The sequence below is a fragment of the Vicugna pacos genome, chromosome 7, assembly GCF_048564905.1.
Source record: "Vicugna pacos chromosome 7, VicPac4, whole genome shotgun sequence".
NCBI classification, from domain to species: Eukaryota; Metazoa; Chordata; class Mammalia; order Artiodactyla; family Camelidae; genus Vicugna; species Vicugna pacos.
The window spans coordinates 79285001-79303822 of record NC_132993.1 but is presented as its reverse complement, the minus strand read 5'-3'; the positions used below and the strand labels follow the sequence as shown (position 1 = coordinate 79303822).

At 41.8% G+C, this 18822-nt stretch overlaps 1 gene segment (V, D, J or C); it reads left to right on the top strand.

The window, feature by feature from the left end:
* Nucleotides 1-6022: 6022 nt before the first annotated feature.
* LOC102538023 (T-cell receptor gamma chain C region C10.5-like) overlaps nt 6023-18822 on the top strand; it is a 34555-nt gene continuing 21755 nt past the window's right edge. Inside the window, 2 exon segments of the C gene segment in view lie at nt 6023-6068; nt 6179-6498. Of these exon segments, the coding sequence occupies nt 6023-6068; nt 6179-6498 (366 nt within the window).

The following is an 18822-nucleotide window of genomic DNA, read 5'->3' as shown; positions in this document are numbered from 1 at the left end:
AAAGATGAGAGAAGGCATGAGAATCTCGTTTTTAGCCAAGACGTCTTCCAAACCAGAGGCAGCTACCATATCCCTCAGAGACAGGCATAGTAAGTATGTTGTTGATCATCCTAGTGATTTTTAAAAACCATGTGACATTAAGATATTTAAAAATTATAAATAAAGTTACAGCATAGTGGAAGTGGTACAGACAGATGGCAAGTTCTGAATCTCCACAAGAGAATTCTATTTTGCATGCATATCTGGATTTACTAAAGGTCTTCTCTTTTATTTTCCAGACAGAGGCAGAACCAGTTACCTATAAGAATCAGCATAATGTAGCTTTTCGTACCTACTGTAATTGTATACATGTACCAGTGTGTGCACGTGTGTGTGTAAGCCTGTGCACATGGGCTCTCTCCGAGCCTCAGTGCTTACATCTTTTCTAGGTAAGGTACTTGAGCATTTCCTCTGCATTAGCTTGAAATGAGTTTGCCGCAGTAAGTGCCTCATGTAGTGGTCAGACTGGGTAACAAAGCCAGTAGCTACACATAGCTTCCCAACACACAGGAATTCATAGGTTTTTGTCATGGAGCCCACTCAGAATAGTAGTATCAAGTCAAAAGGAAGGAAGCAGTGTGTGTGATTATTGGATGAAAACTCTAAGGATAAGCTACCATTTTTCATCTTGCCACACCTGTTATACAATATCCGGAGTGTCAACAAATGATCGGAACTGGAAGAGATCAAAAACTTCACCCACTCCTCTCTTTTAGGGGCTGGGGAAATGGCGGCCTTGCGAGGAGGAGTTGCTTGCTTAAAGATATCAAGCACATTAGAAATACAATTGGAAAAACAGGTTCCCTGCTTTTGCATTCTAGGGCCCTTTCATTCACTGTGCTGAGTCTTTTGCTGCTAATAGACATCACTTTCTGGGGCTCCGATACAGGGGAATATAACTTGTATGACATGCTGCCAATGGCCAGGAGGGGGTGCTAGGAGATAGTGTGAGTAAACGCAATCCAAATGCTACACTTTGTAAGCAAGACGCGCAAATCGAAAGCAATCAGCAGTGTAGCAGCATCTCAATTTGCAGTAAACTGAAGCAGCCCAGTGAGGAGAGGAATCACTTCTTGAGTCACAAGCAGACCGGCAAGTTTCTTAGGGCACAGGATCTGGAGCCTGGCAGACTTGGCTCAAGTTCTTGGTGTGTCTTTACTACCTAGGCAGGCTCAAGTAAGTCACTTAACTTCCCTAAGCCTCCGTTTCATCTGCAAAATGGACATAAGTAACACTTACTTTATGCTTGCCAGGAAGGAGTAAATACATACAGTGTGAGGCATTCAGTAAAGGGTATCTGTGATCATTGAATGCATCCACGATTCTATGACCTTAAAAAAATTAGCCTTTTACAAAACAATTAACTCAAAAGTGCTAGAAGAAATTGCTACTCCTTTTTGAGATCCACCACTATGAGCCGAGTGAAGGTTCTTCAAGAGTATCTCACGCTTTTTGTTTACTGAAGTCCAGACTTCATCACAGACTTTTTTTTTTTTGATGAGGGAGGTGATTAAGTTTTTATTTATTTATTTATTTAATGGAGGTACTGGGCATTGAACCTAGGACCTTATGTATATTAAGCAGGTGCTCTGCCACTTGAGCTACACCCTCCCCACCAGACAGCAGGCTTTTAAAAGCCCCCTTCAGTAATAATAATGTGCAGCTGGGTTGAGACAGCAAGTAATTGAAATAGTGATCTGCTTGCTGTCTCAGATCTCAGGCAGGAGGAGCCATCACAGAGCCCAGGACACATGGGCAGAACACACACCACTGAGAAAGTGTTCACGCTATCGACCGATCACTTTCCTAAGGAAACAAAACGTATGTACTGAAATTTTTGTGCACGGATGTTCATTCACGGTAGCACCATTTATAGCAACCCCCAAATTAACCCTAATGCCTGAAAAGAAAAAAGTGTAACTGAAGGATGTCACATTACAGGGTGCTATGCATCGTCCAAAGATTGTAGATTATTTAATGTAACAGGAAACTAATCAGAAAATGTCGTTGGCAAATAATATATATGCCAGAACTCCATTAAAATTGTTAGATAATACCTTCATATGGTCAAAGAATCAATCAAAACACTAAAACTTGCCTTAAGAAATCTTGCTTCAGTGAGGTATCACCTCACACCAGTCAGAATGGCCATCATCAAAAAGTCCACAAACGATAAATGCTAGAGAGAGTGTGGAGAAAAGGGAACACTCCTACACTGCTGGTGGGAATGTAGTCTGGTGGAGCCACTGTGGAAAACAGCATGAAGATTCCTCAAAAAACTAAAAATAGACTTACTCTATGATCCAGCAATCCCACTCCTGGGCATATATCCAGAGGCAACTCCAATTTGAAAAGACACATGCACCCCAATGCTCACAGCAGCAATATTTACAATAGCTGAGACATGGAAGCAACAAAATGTCCAACAACAGATGACTGGATAATGAAGTTGTGGTGTATGTGTACATAGTGGAACACTACTGAGCCATAAAAAGAACAAAATAATGCCATTTGCAGCAACATGGAAGGACCTGGAGATTATCATTCTAAGTGAAATAAGTCAGAAAGAGAAAGAAAAATATCACATGATAGCACTCATATGTGGCATCTAAAAAAAGAAAAAGGAAGACACTGTAATGAACTTATCTACAAAACAGAAAAGACTCACAGACATAGTAAACAAACTTATGGTTACCGGGGGAAAGGGGGTGTGAAGGGACAAACTGGGAGTTCGAGATTTGCAAATATTAACTAGTATATGTAAAATAGATAAATAACAAGTTTCTACTGTATAGCACAGGGAACTATATTTAATATCTTGCAGCCAGCCATAATGAAAAAAATGTGAAAAAATATATGTATGTATATGTATGACTGAAACATTATGCTGTACACCAGAAACTGACACAACACTATAAACTGACTAGACTTCAATTAAAAATTGAAAAAAAGAAAGCAAAACAACTATGTTTATATAGTTTACAACAACATGGTACATGCATATTGTATAAAGTAAATGCATATATGTAATGAAAATCCACATATACTATAAGACCATGTTTGATAAACATTTTAAAATGAAAGATACACATATCGCAAATCAGAAAGACTTGAAGAAATAAACTGCTGACTTACATACATTTCTGGACATCCAAAATTTCTATAATAAACTTAAACTGACTTTTTAAAAGAATTTAAATAATATAAGCAATTTGGCCATAATTATGTAAATTATAAACGCAAAAGTAGGAGGAAACAGACGAAGTTGTCACCACTGATGCTGCGGCCTACTTTGAAGGACAGTGATCTTTTCTTTTTGTTCTCTGCACGTTTGTGTAACAAGTGTGCATTCCTCTCATCACCAGGGAAGGGAACTAAAGAAAGGAGTGGTGAGGACGGCGAGGGAGCAGGTCAGGATATAACCTACTCACCTACAGAAGCTGCCAGCCCCACTGTTGTTTTAATCCTGCCAGATAACACACTGCAAAAGGGCATTTTTTTTCCTTAAGAAAATGTCTGGTGGGGAGGCTATAGCTCAAGTGGTAGAGCACATGCTTAGCATGCACGGGGTCCTGGGTTCAATCCCCACTACCTCCACTAAACATAAATAAACCTAATTACCTCCCCATCACCACTATCACAATAAAGTAATTAAATAATATAACAATAAATAAGAAATACTAAAAAAAAAAAAAAAAAGAAAGAAAATGTCGCCTGGATTACAGTCAAGAACAAATCCGTACAGGAGAATGAAAGCCCGAGAAACTTAAGAAAAGATTGTGTCCCACATCTCAACCCCATAAACGTGACACAGCTCAGGATAAGAGTGTGGTAAGATAAACAGATAAAGGTATAGCGATTGGAAGGCTTCACTTTCCAGCCTATTAAACTGCTGAAAATTATGGAGACGCAGGGTTCTTCTTACATCAAAAGGAGTCTAAGGGAGATGGTCATACCAGGTCTTCCTGTTTCTGGTCTGTTGCTACCCAGCTTCCCAGGACCCCAGGGTTGATCTGATCAAGTCTTCACCCTGCTACACCCTTCCTCTGAGGATAAAGTCTGGAGGGCTCAGGCTATGAGACTGTCTGTGATGTCCCACCGCCTCCCCGCCTTTCTTGTCTTCATTCACTCTCCACCTAGAGTTCTATGACCCAGTCTTACAGCCTGGTTTGTACCCCACTCTTCCTGGCTGACTCCTGCTCGTCCTTTTGAGCTCAGCTCTGCTCAGGTACCACCTCTTCCAGGAAGCGGCTCCTACCCGGGAAGTCAGGGATGGACGTGCCTCCAGCGGCATTCTAGGAGCGCCAGCTGGTGCTCCCTCTCACAGCTCCTCCTGCCCAAGTTGTGGCGTGTTATTTATTCCTTGTTCTCTTTCTAGACACTGGTAACAGTTCCTCGAGTGATGAGACTATGCGTTATTGATCTTTGTAATCTCAGGTGTTTGTCGAATGGATGAAACAGAAAGGAATGAGTGGATGAATGGACACTGGAGTGTTTCTTTTCCAAGTGATGTCCTAATTTTAGCATTTAAGCAACCTCACTTCACAGAAGAGAGAACAGAGGGCCAGAGAGGCTGGAGATCCACTCCAAATCCTACAGGAGGTGGCATTCAAGGAAGGTGGAAGGCAGTGGACCTGATGAGGAGGTAGGAGGAGAGTCAAGAAATATTTTGGAGGCAGAATCCACAGGAATTGGAGCCTGTTGAATTAGTTAGGAGAAGGATGTGAGGCTGACACTCAAGGTGCTGGCTTGGATGAAGTGGGGATCCAAGTCCTTCCCTGAGAGAGAAGAAGAGATGGTTAGGTGGGAGTTAATGAGTTCACTCTGGGCTCTGAACAAAGTCAGGTTGAACTCCCATGGGAGATGCACTTGAAGATGCCCAGCTGTTAGCAGGACACATGCTTATGGAGCTCATCAGGAGAAAGTGTGGGCTGGAGATGAGATGGAATTTCCTCCTATCGCCCTCCCTACCCACACCTGCAGGATGATTAAAGCTAAGAACAGAGGAGAGGTCACTCAGGCAGAGCAGGTAAAGTGAGAAGTGGAATCTGGAAAGCAGCACTTTTCGGTGGTTTAGGAAAGCGCAGCCTATAAAAGACACCCTGGGAGAGATGTGATGTCTTGGGTTAGACAAAGAAAAGCAGACTAAAAGGCAACTCAGGCGTCCACACGAAAGAAGCACCATTTTATAGAGAAGCTGGGGTCTCATAGAGATATGTCGTTCCGGTAGCCAAGGGAGAAGGCATAAACCTGAACCTTTAACAAAAGCAAACACACTGGAATGGCGTGTTCAGCCCCCCGCAGGTGGTCTGTGCTGGAGGGTTTGTGGGTAACTGAACAAACGGGAGCAGATGGATGAACCAAAATCTCTCCAGCTGGTTTCAGAAGTTCTCTGTGGTCCCAAGGATGTATAACACAGCTCAGACCCCCCTCCTTTCTTCCCGCCAACTCTAGCCTGCCAAGTCCCTGGGGTTATTGAGCGTTCATTCTGTGAAAGGCAATGGGAGGAAAGAGAGAAGACCAAGATCACAGCATTAAGTCGCGCCACCTCCCCGTTAGACACGCTCCATGGTTAGGTGCCTTACTGTTGCATCTTTATTACAACCAAAAAACTTAGCATAATGCCTTGTCCATAATGGAAGCTTATGAATAATAATTTTGACAGAATAATGAATAATAATTATGAACAATAATAATTATGGAAACAATGAATAGTGTTTGGAAAAATGAGTCACCTCAGAGTTCTAAGGTGGCCCTCCGTACTCTTTGGTCTGTACTCAGCTGGAGGACTTTGTGACACTTCTTAGGGAAGGGATGTGCTAACAGGCGGGCAGGACACACCTTCACAAGAAAGCAAGAGAGCCATGTTCAGCCTCACCCACGGGAAGTTTGACTCGGTTGACTCAGCCAAGCCACAGAGGTCGGCAAAGCCTCTCTGCAGTGGTTCCAGGCTGTCCTGGAAGACAGTGCGGTCCATCCAGACATGCTGTCACTGTTCCCGCTGTTAACTCTGGCAATCCTTGGGGCTTGTAAGTCTTTTTCCTCCCCCAGTCTCCTTGGACAAATCTCTAATTTTTGTCATTTAAAAAAAATTCCAAATTTTTGGTTTATTTACTTTTCTCCTTTTTTTTTTTTTTAGACAGTGTGTATGGTGCAGGTCATCTAGAGCAACCGCAACTGTCCAGTACCAAACAGCTGTCAAAAACAGCCCGCCTGGAATGCGTGGTATCCGGTGTCACAATTTCTACAACGTCTGTGTATTGGTATCGAGAAAGGCCCGGTCAAGCCGTGCAGCACCTGCTGCACGTTTCAGCTGACAACACCGTCAGCGTGGAATTGGGCATTAGGCCGGGCAAGTTTGAGGCAGACAAGACGCCTGACACTTCGACGTCTACCCTCACCATTCACAGTGTAGGCGAACAAGACGCGGCCACCTACTACTGTGCCCTCTGGGACGCGCACAGTAACAGACCTTAGCGCCGTGTCGCTCAATAAATGTTCACTGGTTTTTCGTTCACTGCCGTGAATTAGGAAACCACAGTTGCCACCTGTACGCTTTCGTGCAGTTTTCTAGGTAAACTTTTATGTGGGTGACTCTATGTGAAGTTGCCACACTCTATATTTTCTTTAAGAGGAAGCTGTGCCTAAATACGTGCAAATAATCAGGCTCGATTTTCAGGGCTCTGTTCTCTGCCCAACAGGCTTTCCCGGGGCATCTATGCTTAATCCTCCAAACTGACCTCTGTTACTCCCTCTTTAATCTTCTGCCGAGATCTATACCCCACATTATCTGTACCAGCCAATTTGCATTATGTTAAGATTTTTTTCTGATCCACTCGTCTCCTTTGATTAAAATAATGGAGATTAGATTCAGTGCTATTTATTCTCTAGAGGCGAAAATGTAACAAACACAGCATGATCTAACTGACTGCAATGATAAATATATCAAATGCATGCCCTAGAAGGGTGATACTGGATTTTGCACAAAGCTTATAAACACTGCTCCTTACTGAGTCCAGATCAAAGTCTACATTGGATGGGAGCCTGGGGAGCAGTTCATTTTCTGGCTTAAGTGTTCGATGGACACTCTGAGCCAGGCATTGTGCACAGCGGAAATCGCAAATCTCGTAGGCTCTGTCAAAGCTGGAGGTTGCTTTTGTAAAGCCCCTTTCTGTTGCTGGGCCACCAATCCCCAGTGACACGACAGTCTCCGACTAGATGTGGAGTCATTCACCCCTGCTGCCCTTCTTTCTGCTGAGGTGAATTTCACCAAGGACACTTTGGCCACACACGCCAAAGGCAAACCGGCCAGAGGCAAATCAGCCCCATCCTAAGTCAACATTGGCAGTTAAATGATTGTTTAAATTGCAGAGGCACAGAACACGGAAAGCGTTTCATTGGAATATACAGTACTGAGTACTGAATGGGGCTCCCCACACCGTCTGCTGAAGTAAGACCTATGTTTCCATGATTGTTGAGGTATTTGCATTACCGAATGGGTGGAAGGGGGATTTTTGTAGAGATGGATGCCTGAAATCTCCCGATGATTTTGACTCACCTTACTTTCCTTTGTACCTGAAGAGGGTATTCACAATGACTTTGAGTAACAGAACCAACATTATATTATCCAATTCATGCTGAATGAAGTTCAAGGAAACCTCAAAAATCACTATTTTCTATAACATATCATCCATTACCTACTCCCCACACATACTAGTGTGGCGGGAAAAGGGATGTGTGTCACCTAAGAGTCAACTTGGAAAAAAAATCACAATTCTAAAAACTGCTAGGCCCCCCAGGAAGTACACATTGACTATCTATCTTGAGTACACTCTACTTCCAGCCCTGAGAGCGGGTTTAGAGGGTCAGCCTGAGGTAGGAGAGTGGAGTGGTCACCTTTGGAGGTTTGGGGCATGGATCCTTTTTTTCCCTGTGCCACTTCCGTGATGCCTAAATTATCTAACAGGAAACTTTGATCACCTTTGAATTTTATTTCAAAATTTATTTTTTAAAAAAATTCACACGTTTCATAATATTAAAAATACCTTGGCATATTATTGAGAGCTTAGAGACAGCAAGTGAAATTTGATGATTAGAAATGCTTATAGTGAAGGAGGGTATAGCTCAGTGGTAGAACGCCTGCCTAGCATGCAGGAGGTCCCAGGTTCAATCCCCAGTACCTCCATTAAAATAAATAAATAAATAGACATAATTACCCCTCTCCCCCCAAAAAGAATGCCTGTAATGGGCTCTGTCTTGACTACTTTTTCTCCTCTCTCCTCTAACAACTTTTGCTTCTTTTACAAAACGAAATCTTGTTTTTTCTCCTGATTCCCACTGATCCTGTCTGCCAAGTGAGAGACAATGTTAATGCTCAGGGTTTCCAGGGTAGCTCATTGGGCTGGAATGACTCTTTTTTCTTAAGTGGTACAGACACCAAGTAGTACAGACAGTGCCAAAAATATGCAGTCTTCTCATTAGCGCGGTGCCATGGCGGTCTTGCTTTCTTTACTTCCGTTTCGTCCAGGTGCAGATGCAGTCAGGGGATCGTCTCAAGCAGAACTGCACACTTCATCGCACAGGAGGCTCTCCATCTGCAGGGCGGCTTGGCGCTCAGTGCCTGAGAACATGATCCACCACCATTCATGGAAAAAGCTGCTCGAGAGTCAGTTTCAGGTGGTCTTCAGTGGGAGAGCCGGCGGGGAGAGACAGACCTTCAGCTTAGACTCTGTGAGTCCCCTTCTGTGGGGGCACGGATTTCTCACATCTTATGAGTGAGTCAGACATGCACGATTAATGACCAGTGGTCTCATCTCTGGTTGCTGTCTGGGAGCAGTAAGTGGAAGCATCAGCAGGGGACTGGGAGGCGGGAGGAGACTGAGGTCAGGGCAAGTTCCCTCCCTGACAGGTGGCCTTGAATTGGCTGCATTCTCCTCCAGTGACCAGATACAGGTGACATCCAACTCACAGTTAGAAGATTTATGTCCAGGAATCAAAAGATGAAGGTGGATGTGGCCATTCCTTTTTATACAGTTGACCCAGCAGAGGAACGTGTTTCCTCTGCTAACACCCTGGGAGGCTCCTTGCTCCTCCTCCTGTTCCTCTTCCCTGTCTCCTCCTCATCCTTTTTGGACACTCAGCCTGGGCAGACAGGACGGCCAGCTTCAAATATTTATCTGCTTTTCACTCTGGGAATATAAATTTGTTACTCTATTTCTCAGATTTGGTGAGGGATTTTTTTTTTAAAGTAACTTCCAGTGAAATAAGTCAGACAGACAAAGACAAATACTCTGCGTGATCATTTATATGTGGAATCTGAAAAATAAAACAAAAGCATGTAAATATAAAATAACAGCAGATTCACAGACACAGAGAACAAATTAGTGGTTATCAATGTGGAGAGGGAAGTGGGGAGGGCAAGATGGGGTGTGGGTTTAAGAGACACAAACTAATATGTGTAAAATACATAAGCAACGGCACAGAGAAGTAGAGCTGTTATTTTGTAATAATTTAAAATGGGGTAAAATCTATAAAAATATTGAGTCACTATGGTGTACATCTGAAGATAATATAATATTGTAAATCAACTATACGTCTATAAAAATAAAATAACTTGTGCCAGCAAAAAAGAAAGTAATGTTTTTGTCTTAATAATTTTGCTTCTTGTTGGAAATGCTATTCTTTTGTTTATGTATAAAACCGGACAGATATAATTGAAGCAAATGAAAATATTTATTTCAATAGCAGAAAAGAAACATATGTGTTCACTGTAAGGTATTGAGATGTAACTTTTCATACACGTAAAGGTGCTGACACCAAATCGGGCTTCTGAGGGTCATGTGCGACCGCGCAACCATGGAGTACATAAAATTCACAGAAGAAGAGGAAATGAAGACCTAATATAAGGGCCCCTGGGAACCTACAGTACCATTAGAGCCCTTATCTTGACCGTGACCACATCCTTCCCAACGCGGAGCAACCTCGGTCCTGAGCCCAGACCTCAGCCTCAGCCCGCAGCATTTCCTGTGCTTCTTGGGTCGATGCCTCATGTCAAAGGAAAGAGGAAAGGGAGCCTGATGGCTATCAACTGTACCCCCACAGATGTTAGTAACTGTGCCCCTAAATGTCTGGTTTGACATCAGTTCCTACTGCTGTGGGTTCCTAGTTAGAGACTATGTATGTTGAAATGGGCTGATTATCTGAGAGAGAAGAGAGGGCAAGGTGCATTATTTCATCTCCCAGAGATTTTCAGTAATTGTGAGAGGCTCAGGCTAGAGGCACTAACGAGGAAATGTAACGGAATTCATATCCATGTAGCCCCCACGGGCTGCCAGATAATGTGCAGGAGGACACAAGTGTTCAGAAGCTCATGTGATAACCATTAAAACCCTGCTAATAAGTATGTTTCATGCAAGAAGGAACTGCTGCTTTGAGAGAGGCAGTAATCAGTCCAAACAAATGGTCCGTGCTGTTTCAACTGCACTGTTGAATACCCTTAGTGTCTATTAATTTTATAAGAATATACTTTGGCATTTGTGACCAAGTTCTATTGCCCAGCTGAGCAGAGCCTGGTCAAGTCAGAATGAGTAGCCACTCAAGAGGTCATGGCTAGAAGGTCAACTTGGGACACACTTGACTGGGGACAACAAACTGGATTGGGGGCCAGCCACCCTTACCAGAACCGTCAGAGTAGTCAGCCCAGCACAACTAAGGGAGTCACGCAGCTCACATACGGGGCACCCCTAGAGCATCTCATTCAGGTAACAAGAGGGGAGTGCACTGCTGGGACATATAGCGTGTCTCCTAAAAAAGGCTATGTCCCCAAGGTCAGGAAATAGAACCACACTTCCAAATACGGAGAAATAAACACAGCCAATTAAGCAAAATGAGGCAACAGAGGAATATGCTCCAAATGAATGAACAAGATAAAACCCCAGACGAAGAACTGTGTGAAGTGGAGATAAGCAATCGACTTGATAAGGAGTTCCAAGTGATGATCCTAAAGACATTCAGACAGCTCAGAAGTAGATTACACGAACAGAGTGAGGAATTAGAAGGTTGTAACAAAGAGTTAGAAAATATAAGGAAGAATCAAGTGGAAATAAGGAATACAATAAATGAAATAAAAAATACATTAGAAGAAATAAAAAATAGATTCCTTGGTATAGAGGAACAGATCAGTGAATTGGAAGACAGAGAGGCAGAAATCACAAAAGCTGAACAGAAAAAAAGTAAAAAGAATAAAAAGAAAAAAAAAAGAAATGAGGATAATCTGAGAGACCTCTTGGACAGCATCAAGCATACTAACATTTTCACTGTAAGAGTCCAGAGAGAGAAGAGGGAGGAAAAGAGGAAGAGAACATTATTTGCAGACATCGTAGTTGAAAACTTCCCTACGCAGGAAAAGGAAACAGAAATCCAGGACCAGGAAGCGAAGAGAGTCCTAAAGAGGATCAGTCCAAAGAGGACCACACCAAGACACGTTGTAATTAAAACGGAAAGAATGAAAGAGAGAATATTAAAATCTGCAAGGGAAAAGCAACAAGTTACATAAAAGGGAGCTCCCATAAGGCTATCGGCTGACTTTTCTGAGAAAATTTGCAGGCAAGAAGAGAGTGGCGTGAAATTTTTTAAATGCTGAAAGGGAAAAACCCACAGCCAACAACACTCTACCCAGGAAGGCATTCCTGCAGATTTGATGGAGATATCAAAAGTTTTACAGATAAGAAAAAGATAAGAATGTTCAGCCCCACCTAACCAGCTTTATACGAAATGACACAGGGGCTCCTTTAAGTAGAAAAGAAAAGGCCACAATAGAAATATGAAAATTAGGAAAGGAAAAATCTCATTGATAAAGGCAAATATATAGGAAAAGCAGTAATTCAACCACATAGAAAGCTAGCGGGAAGGTTAAAAGACATGTAGTAAAACCATCTGCATCGGTAGGAAGCAGTTAAAGCCACGCAAAACAAAAAGAAGTAAAACATGGTATCAAAGACAGTAAACGTGGGGGGTGTGGAGTAAAAGTGCGTCGTTAACATGCATTCGAACTTAACAGGTAAGAAACTTAAAATATTCTATACAGATTGCTACATATAAACCTCATGGTAACCACAAGCCAAAAAATCTATAATAAATACACACACAAAAGAGAAAGGAACGCAAACATAACACGGAAGACAATAATTAAATCAAAGGAAAGAGAACAAAAGAAGAAGAAAAGAACAAAACGAACCACAAAAAAGCCCACAAACAATGAAATGGCAAAAAGTGACTGTGTGTCAATAATTACTTTAAATGTAAGTAGAATAAACGCTCCAATCAAAAGACAGAGTGGCTAATGAATACATTTATAATCCACAATATCATGTTCATATCCGTATATCGCAGAGAAGAAGTCCAGCAGTTAAGACATCATAATAATAAGAGTTGTTGTCGTGACTATGTGATCACAAACATTTTTATTTTCATCTTTGCCCTGTTTCTCTGAAATTCTTCAATGAGCTTGTTCCGCGTCTGAGCTGGGGGGCTTCTGTTGAGTCATGGCACTCCCCTGAAACTCGTTTTCCTGGTCTATAAAATGAGAACTGCCAGCATCAGTACCATGTGATGTGCTGTGAGATGAGAAACATTTAGAAAAAAGAAGCCTAACCAATGAAAATGCTCATTAAATATTTCCTACCATAGAAGTCAATGTTTATTAAACATGCAATATTTTAAAATACTATGCTGAGAAAAAAGTGTCCATAAAATAGCTCCTAGGCAAGTAGACACCATTCGCATTCCCACAGAACTCAAGATGCTCCTGCAGCTCCCACACATTCATGCCAAATAGCCCTCCAGAGACCACTAGCCTTATCTTCAGATCGGCAGGGAAAGTCTGAGGATCAGAAGAAACAGGAAACTCAGGCCTGAAGAACCTGCAGCCCAGGGACCCGCTAGACTCACCAGTTTCTTTCCCTCCCTGATTCATGCCACGCCCTCCTAGCCCTGACTCGGGGCACCCAGCCACCAGGTCCTCATCTTCCTACCTTTTCCTCGAGCACACAGCCTGGCAGCCAAGATGTCACTGCTGGAAGCATTCACCTTCTTCTCCTTCTGGGCTCGTGAGTCACTCCCTGACCATTTCTTTTACACAAGTGAGCAGAGAAATTCTTTGATGTTTCTTATATTATCCAAAGCTCACTGGAAATTCTCTCCTTTTATTCACAGTTGGACTTGGGTTATCTAAAGTGGAGCAGTCCCAGGTATCCGTTTCCACTGAAGTAAGGAAAAGTATTGAGATCAACTGCAAGATAGAGAGCAGAGATTTTGAATCAGAAACCGTTTACTGGTACCGGCAGAGACGGAATCAGGCTTTGGAGCATCTGATTTTTGTGATCTCAACAACAACCACAGCTCGAAATCTAATTGATGGGAAAAACAACAAAGTTGAGGCAAGAAAGAATTCTCAAAAGCTTACTTCAACCCTTACTGTAAATTTCATAGAAAAAGAAGATGCGGGCATTTACTACTGTGCTGGCTGGTACTCACAGTACTAGAACTGTCAAGACACCCCACACAAGATCCCCTCCCTGGGTCTGCACCCACCCACATCCTTCCCAGCCCCCAACCTGGGCTCCCAGCCGCAGCCTCACCTCCTCTGCAATGTTTCCTGAGCTTTCCAGGAGCTCATCCTGCATCATGCTTGTACATGACTTTCCAGCTGACCCCAGGAGGTGTGCTTTATTATCCCCATGAATTAAAATCTTGTCTGGGGACTGAGGGCACTACGGCTGTGCCACAGAGAGTTCTCTAAGTGGGCATGCTTCAGGTTGAGAGAGCGCATCACCATGTTCCATTATGATCCCATTTACTCAAGACAACAGCTCTGTGGTATAACTATGATTGGTCCATTGTACAGCCACAGAAATGCAATCTTAGAGGACTTAAAGTGAATGACAAGCCAAAGACAAGAAGTCCATAGTTTTTGAACTGAACTGTGAGACCCCACCGAAAAGTTTAAGAACTGCAACTCTCTAAGTGAACAGTAGGATATCTGGGGTAAATTGCCCCTTTTGTTGGGAGGTGTGGGAAAAATGATTGTACCAGCGCGATGTCATCAGGATAAAACTCTGGGTTAGATGAGCCCGCCATATTGGGCAACTCTGATTCTGCCTGTAAAAGAAGAGAGAGGACCAGCCAAGACCAGAAGAGCGAATGTCATGTGTGTGTGTTTGTACGCGCACACGCATGTGTGAGTTCTCTATCAGTGTTCTCAGCGCTTTGCATATATTAGCCCCTCTAAACCATACTACCTATAAGGTCTTTCTGTTATCTTGAAACATATTTGACTCATGGGGCAAATAAAGCACAGGGCGGTACAGTCACTTGCTCAAATCACACATCTGGTACACGGCCAGTCGGCAGAGTGATGTTGAGACCCAGAAGATCTGGCTCCCCTTGTCTGTTACACAAAACTGCTTCTTACTTGCAGGGATCAACACATTGTTCCCATCCCCACAGAGACAGAATGAACCACCACAGAAAACTGACGCAAATTATTAACCCACAATTTGCGTGAGGAGGTGTCTCCACAGAATAAGTAAAATGCCAATAAATTATCAGTTGGCTTTTCAATATCAAACAATAAAAGAGCCTTATTTTCTATTTCTGATAGTATCTGCAGTGGGCTTCTGGTAGGAATACTGGTAGGAATGCATACTGTTCACCTTATTTAAAAATTCCCCATAAAATATTAACATATTCACTCTTTCTAGCCGCTAGTTCAAGCATCCATAGTCTGATTTTCAATTTTGAGATGTACTGGAAGGGAAAAAGGAGGATTTGCAGAGCAGGCAGACACAGGAGACGGAATTAGACATACAGTCCTCCAGACCTTCTTCTCCCACATCTGGTGGGCTCATATTTTTTTTTAAATTTATATCCTGACCTACACTGTTTATGACCATTGCAGTTTCTTAGTTTGGGGGTGGGGGGGGGCAACTCAGGAGAACAGTCCTGGTCCCCTATATTTTTAATGCGAGCAAAGAGACCAGAAACTGAATGGAAAACACCAAACGTGAGGAGATGAGCCCTTTTCAGAAGAAAAGCCTGAAAAGTGTAGGTTAAGCTTCTCAAAATATCTTTGCTATGTTCTTTGTACATATTTTCTCACATAATGTACATAAGAGCAGTCAGTGTAGCTTAGCGAGATAGTATCTTTAGAGAAACAGATCTCACGGGATAAAAGTTGTATCCGCTTTTCAAAGTCAGCCCTAGAAAAAACAGTAATCAATTCAACGATGAACCAAGGGAAAGAGGCAGATAATTTATGTTGCTTTCAAATGACAGAATATTACAAAGCCATTTAAAACGGCATTTTGAAGATTTATTAATACAAATGAAAATGTTTACATTCACATGCCCCCCAAAATCACATAAAGGACAAATGAATATACATTAAATCTCAAATTCATAAATATCTACATCAGTGGAAGAAACAAAATGCAGGTAATATTGGAGTTTTACGGTAGTTTTTTTTTTCCTGATGGAGTAGATTTTTTTTATATTATTAATGAATTTGTACATTTTCAGAAAAGGGACTAAAGAATTTTTACAATTAAAGTCCTATTTAACAAGGCAGTTTTCTTTTGTCTTTCAATAATGTTAAAAATACAACTAGAAAACACCATAAGTGACTTATTATGTCTTAGGCACCATTATTTACTTTATAGACATGATCACTTTTAGTGTGATAATGTAACTTTCTTAAGTCTCTGAAAGATATTTATTGAGGCAATTATAGATGTAGAAACTGAGACGCCAAGAGATTAAACAACTTAACTGACATCAGAAGAGATAACTAAGTAGAACAGAAGGGTAATTATTTTCATAGGTCATTAATAATGACATTCACGTAAAATTTTTAAGGACCTAAAATTTCAAAATATAAAGGTAACTAAAAGAACAGAATATGAAACTGTATGTGCAAAGCCCATTTAAATTTAAAACATATGGGTAATGATCCAAGCAAACGTATTACTATGTATAAATGTGTGGAGAAGACGCTTAAAGGTAAATGACAATGGCTATTATTTTCATCATTTTACAACCTATTTACTGTGATTTTCTTCCAGGAGCATCTGTGAGTTATCCAGGCTCCCACAGTTACCAGTTTTGTGACTTATCCGCACTGTTCTCATCTGTTAAAGAAAAATAATAATAATATTAACTCTCAAGATTGAGTATAAATGAAATAATTAAAAAAATATATTTAGAATAGGGCTAGCGAGTCCTCCATTGATTTGCAGTAGAAGCACCTGACCCACTGCTTCCTCCTCTCCCACCAAGTCACACTACACTTGGGTCCCCCAAGGACCAGGGGGTCCTCATTTTCCTGCCTTCTTCTTGGCGACATGGTCTGGCAGACAGGAGAATGTCACTGATGGGAATATTCATATATTTCTGCCTCTGGGTTTGTGAGTGTCTCCTCTATTATTCAACACAGATAGGAGATGAAAGACATTCTTTATTGTTCCCTCTTTCTATGTCAGATGTTCAAGAGAATATCCCCTTTTTTTTCTTTTGCAGTTGGACGTGGGCAGTTAAAACTGGAGCAGCCTAAAATGTCATTTTCCAGAGCAACAGGAAAAGTGCTCACATATCTTGTAGGAAGAAGACTATGAAAATACCGTCATACACTGGTACCTGCAGAAACCAAATGAAATTGTGGCAACTCCGATGTTTGTCATCTCCATAAAACCCCCAGTTCTGGTTCAGTCAGGAGAGAAAAACAACAAATTTGAGGCATGGAAAGTTTTCAAACACCTCATTCAATCCTTACCATAAACTTCACAGAAAAAGTTGTGACCATTGACTGCTGTGCTGGTGGGTCCCAGCTGGTGGTTTTATTTCTACTGTGTAATTTAATACTTTCAGTTTACATATTTCCCTAAGTGAGCTATTCTGGTTTTATTGTTAAAAAAAAATCTAACAAAGTAATTTTCTCTTATTTGATAATAACAGTAATACTGAGTTCTAATAATAAGAGTAATAATAAAATATAATAGTAAGAGTAATAATAAGATTTCATAACATCATTAAAGACTCAGGATGTGCCAGTTACTAATATCTGAGCATTTCATGCATTTTCTTCATGCAACTTGAAAGCTTCTTAATACGTCTAAAAGATACATCTGTAGCAAGGTGAAACTGTGCAAAGTTAGGCATAAGAAGCTTAGATAATTCAGCCCATGTCAGATAGGGGTAAGTGGTAACTGGAAGGTGTTTAGTATCGGCAGTCATTAAAAATGTATTTATGTGGATTATTTAAAACAATACTTCTCTCAATGATAAGTTAACCAAGAGAAGGGAAAAAAGCCAACTATGCAAATCCCACTTAAAATATGTATTTCTATCTATAATACTAAGCAATCCCATTTTTATTCATATGTATGCAGAGAAAAATTCAAAGCAAATGTAAATGATACGTGCCTTTTTTTTGTCCTTTTTTATACCTTATTTTACCCATTTTCTGTAATAAACAACCCTCATTGATTTGCGTTTTCACATTTACCAGCTCCTTGTCTTTGAAAGAGTCCCTTCTGTTTGCCTCTATCCCCATCTGTCAACTGGAGATTATCGTAATGGCTACCTCCCTGGACAATGAAGGGGATTAAATAAAGTAACACAAGAGAACATTTAGAACCGTGCTTGACAAATAGCAAGTCCTCCGTGGATGTCATATTCATTTTAAATGTTATCATTACTTATTAAACATAACATTGCTTTTAAAATATGCCTGCAGGTGACATAATGTTCATGAGACCGTGCGCAGAGCCAGGCTGAGTAAAGGCTGACTTCCCCAGATTGCTCTGTCTCTTACAGCCATCAGCCATTGCATTCCAGTCCCCTCTTGAAGGCACTGAGATTAGAAATTAAGTCTGATTTCTCTGAGTTGTAATCTGCACCGTGACATCTCAATTAATTCAAAAAATTATCCAGTTCTTGTGCATATTATTATATAAAGTTGAGGAGGTATTTTAATGTCTGATTTTTTTTTTGTAGGGTTAACAGAAAAATAAAAGTTAAGTTTCATACCCAAGTCCTGGGTCAACGGCAAGTTATAGAAAGACAGACATAGGGGCCGACACAGCAGGGCTGTCTTCGTATTTCTGCGGCAATGCTACTACAGGCTGGAATTGCAGGGGGACTGGCTGAGTGGACAGGAGAACTGTCCCCGCCCCACCCCCAGCTGTACACGTTCATCTCGGGGTTTTCCTTCCAGACTGTGAGCCCTCTTACCCCATCTGCCCTGCACCCATGAAACCAGAACTGCTCTTATCTGTAGCAGATCATACAGAACCCCGGAGAACCACCCCACCCATCCACCGCTTCTTCTGAGACATCAGATCCAGCCTCGCGCTACTGCCACTGGCCTGAGACCTCCTGCCACCAGAGCAGAGCCCTCGCTTTCTTACCTCCTCCCTGGCGTCGTTCTGGTGACGGGATGACACTCCTGGAAGTGGCCATTTTCTCCTTCTTCTGGGCTTGTGAGTTGCCCCCCGATCATTTCAGTCGTCAGGAGAGACTGAAGAGGGTCTTTTTTTGTTGCCTCTTTCATGTCGTTCATTCATGGGAATTTCTCTTCTTTGCTTGCAGCTGGCCTTATGCTGCCACAGTTGGAGCAACCTGAAGTATCAGTTACTGGAGTAAGAGATAAGAGTGTACTCCTATCTTGTAAGGTGACCTCTGACAGCTTTGACAATGATTACATACACTGGTACCAGCAGAAACCAGATC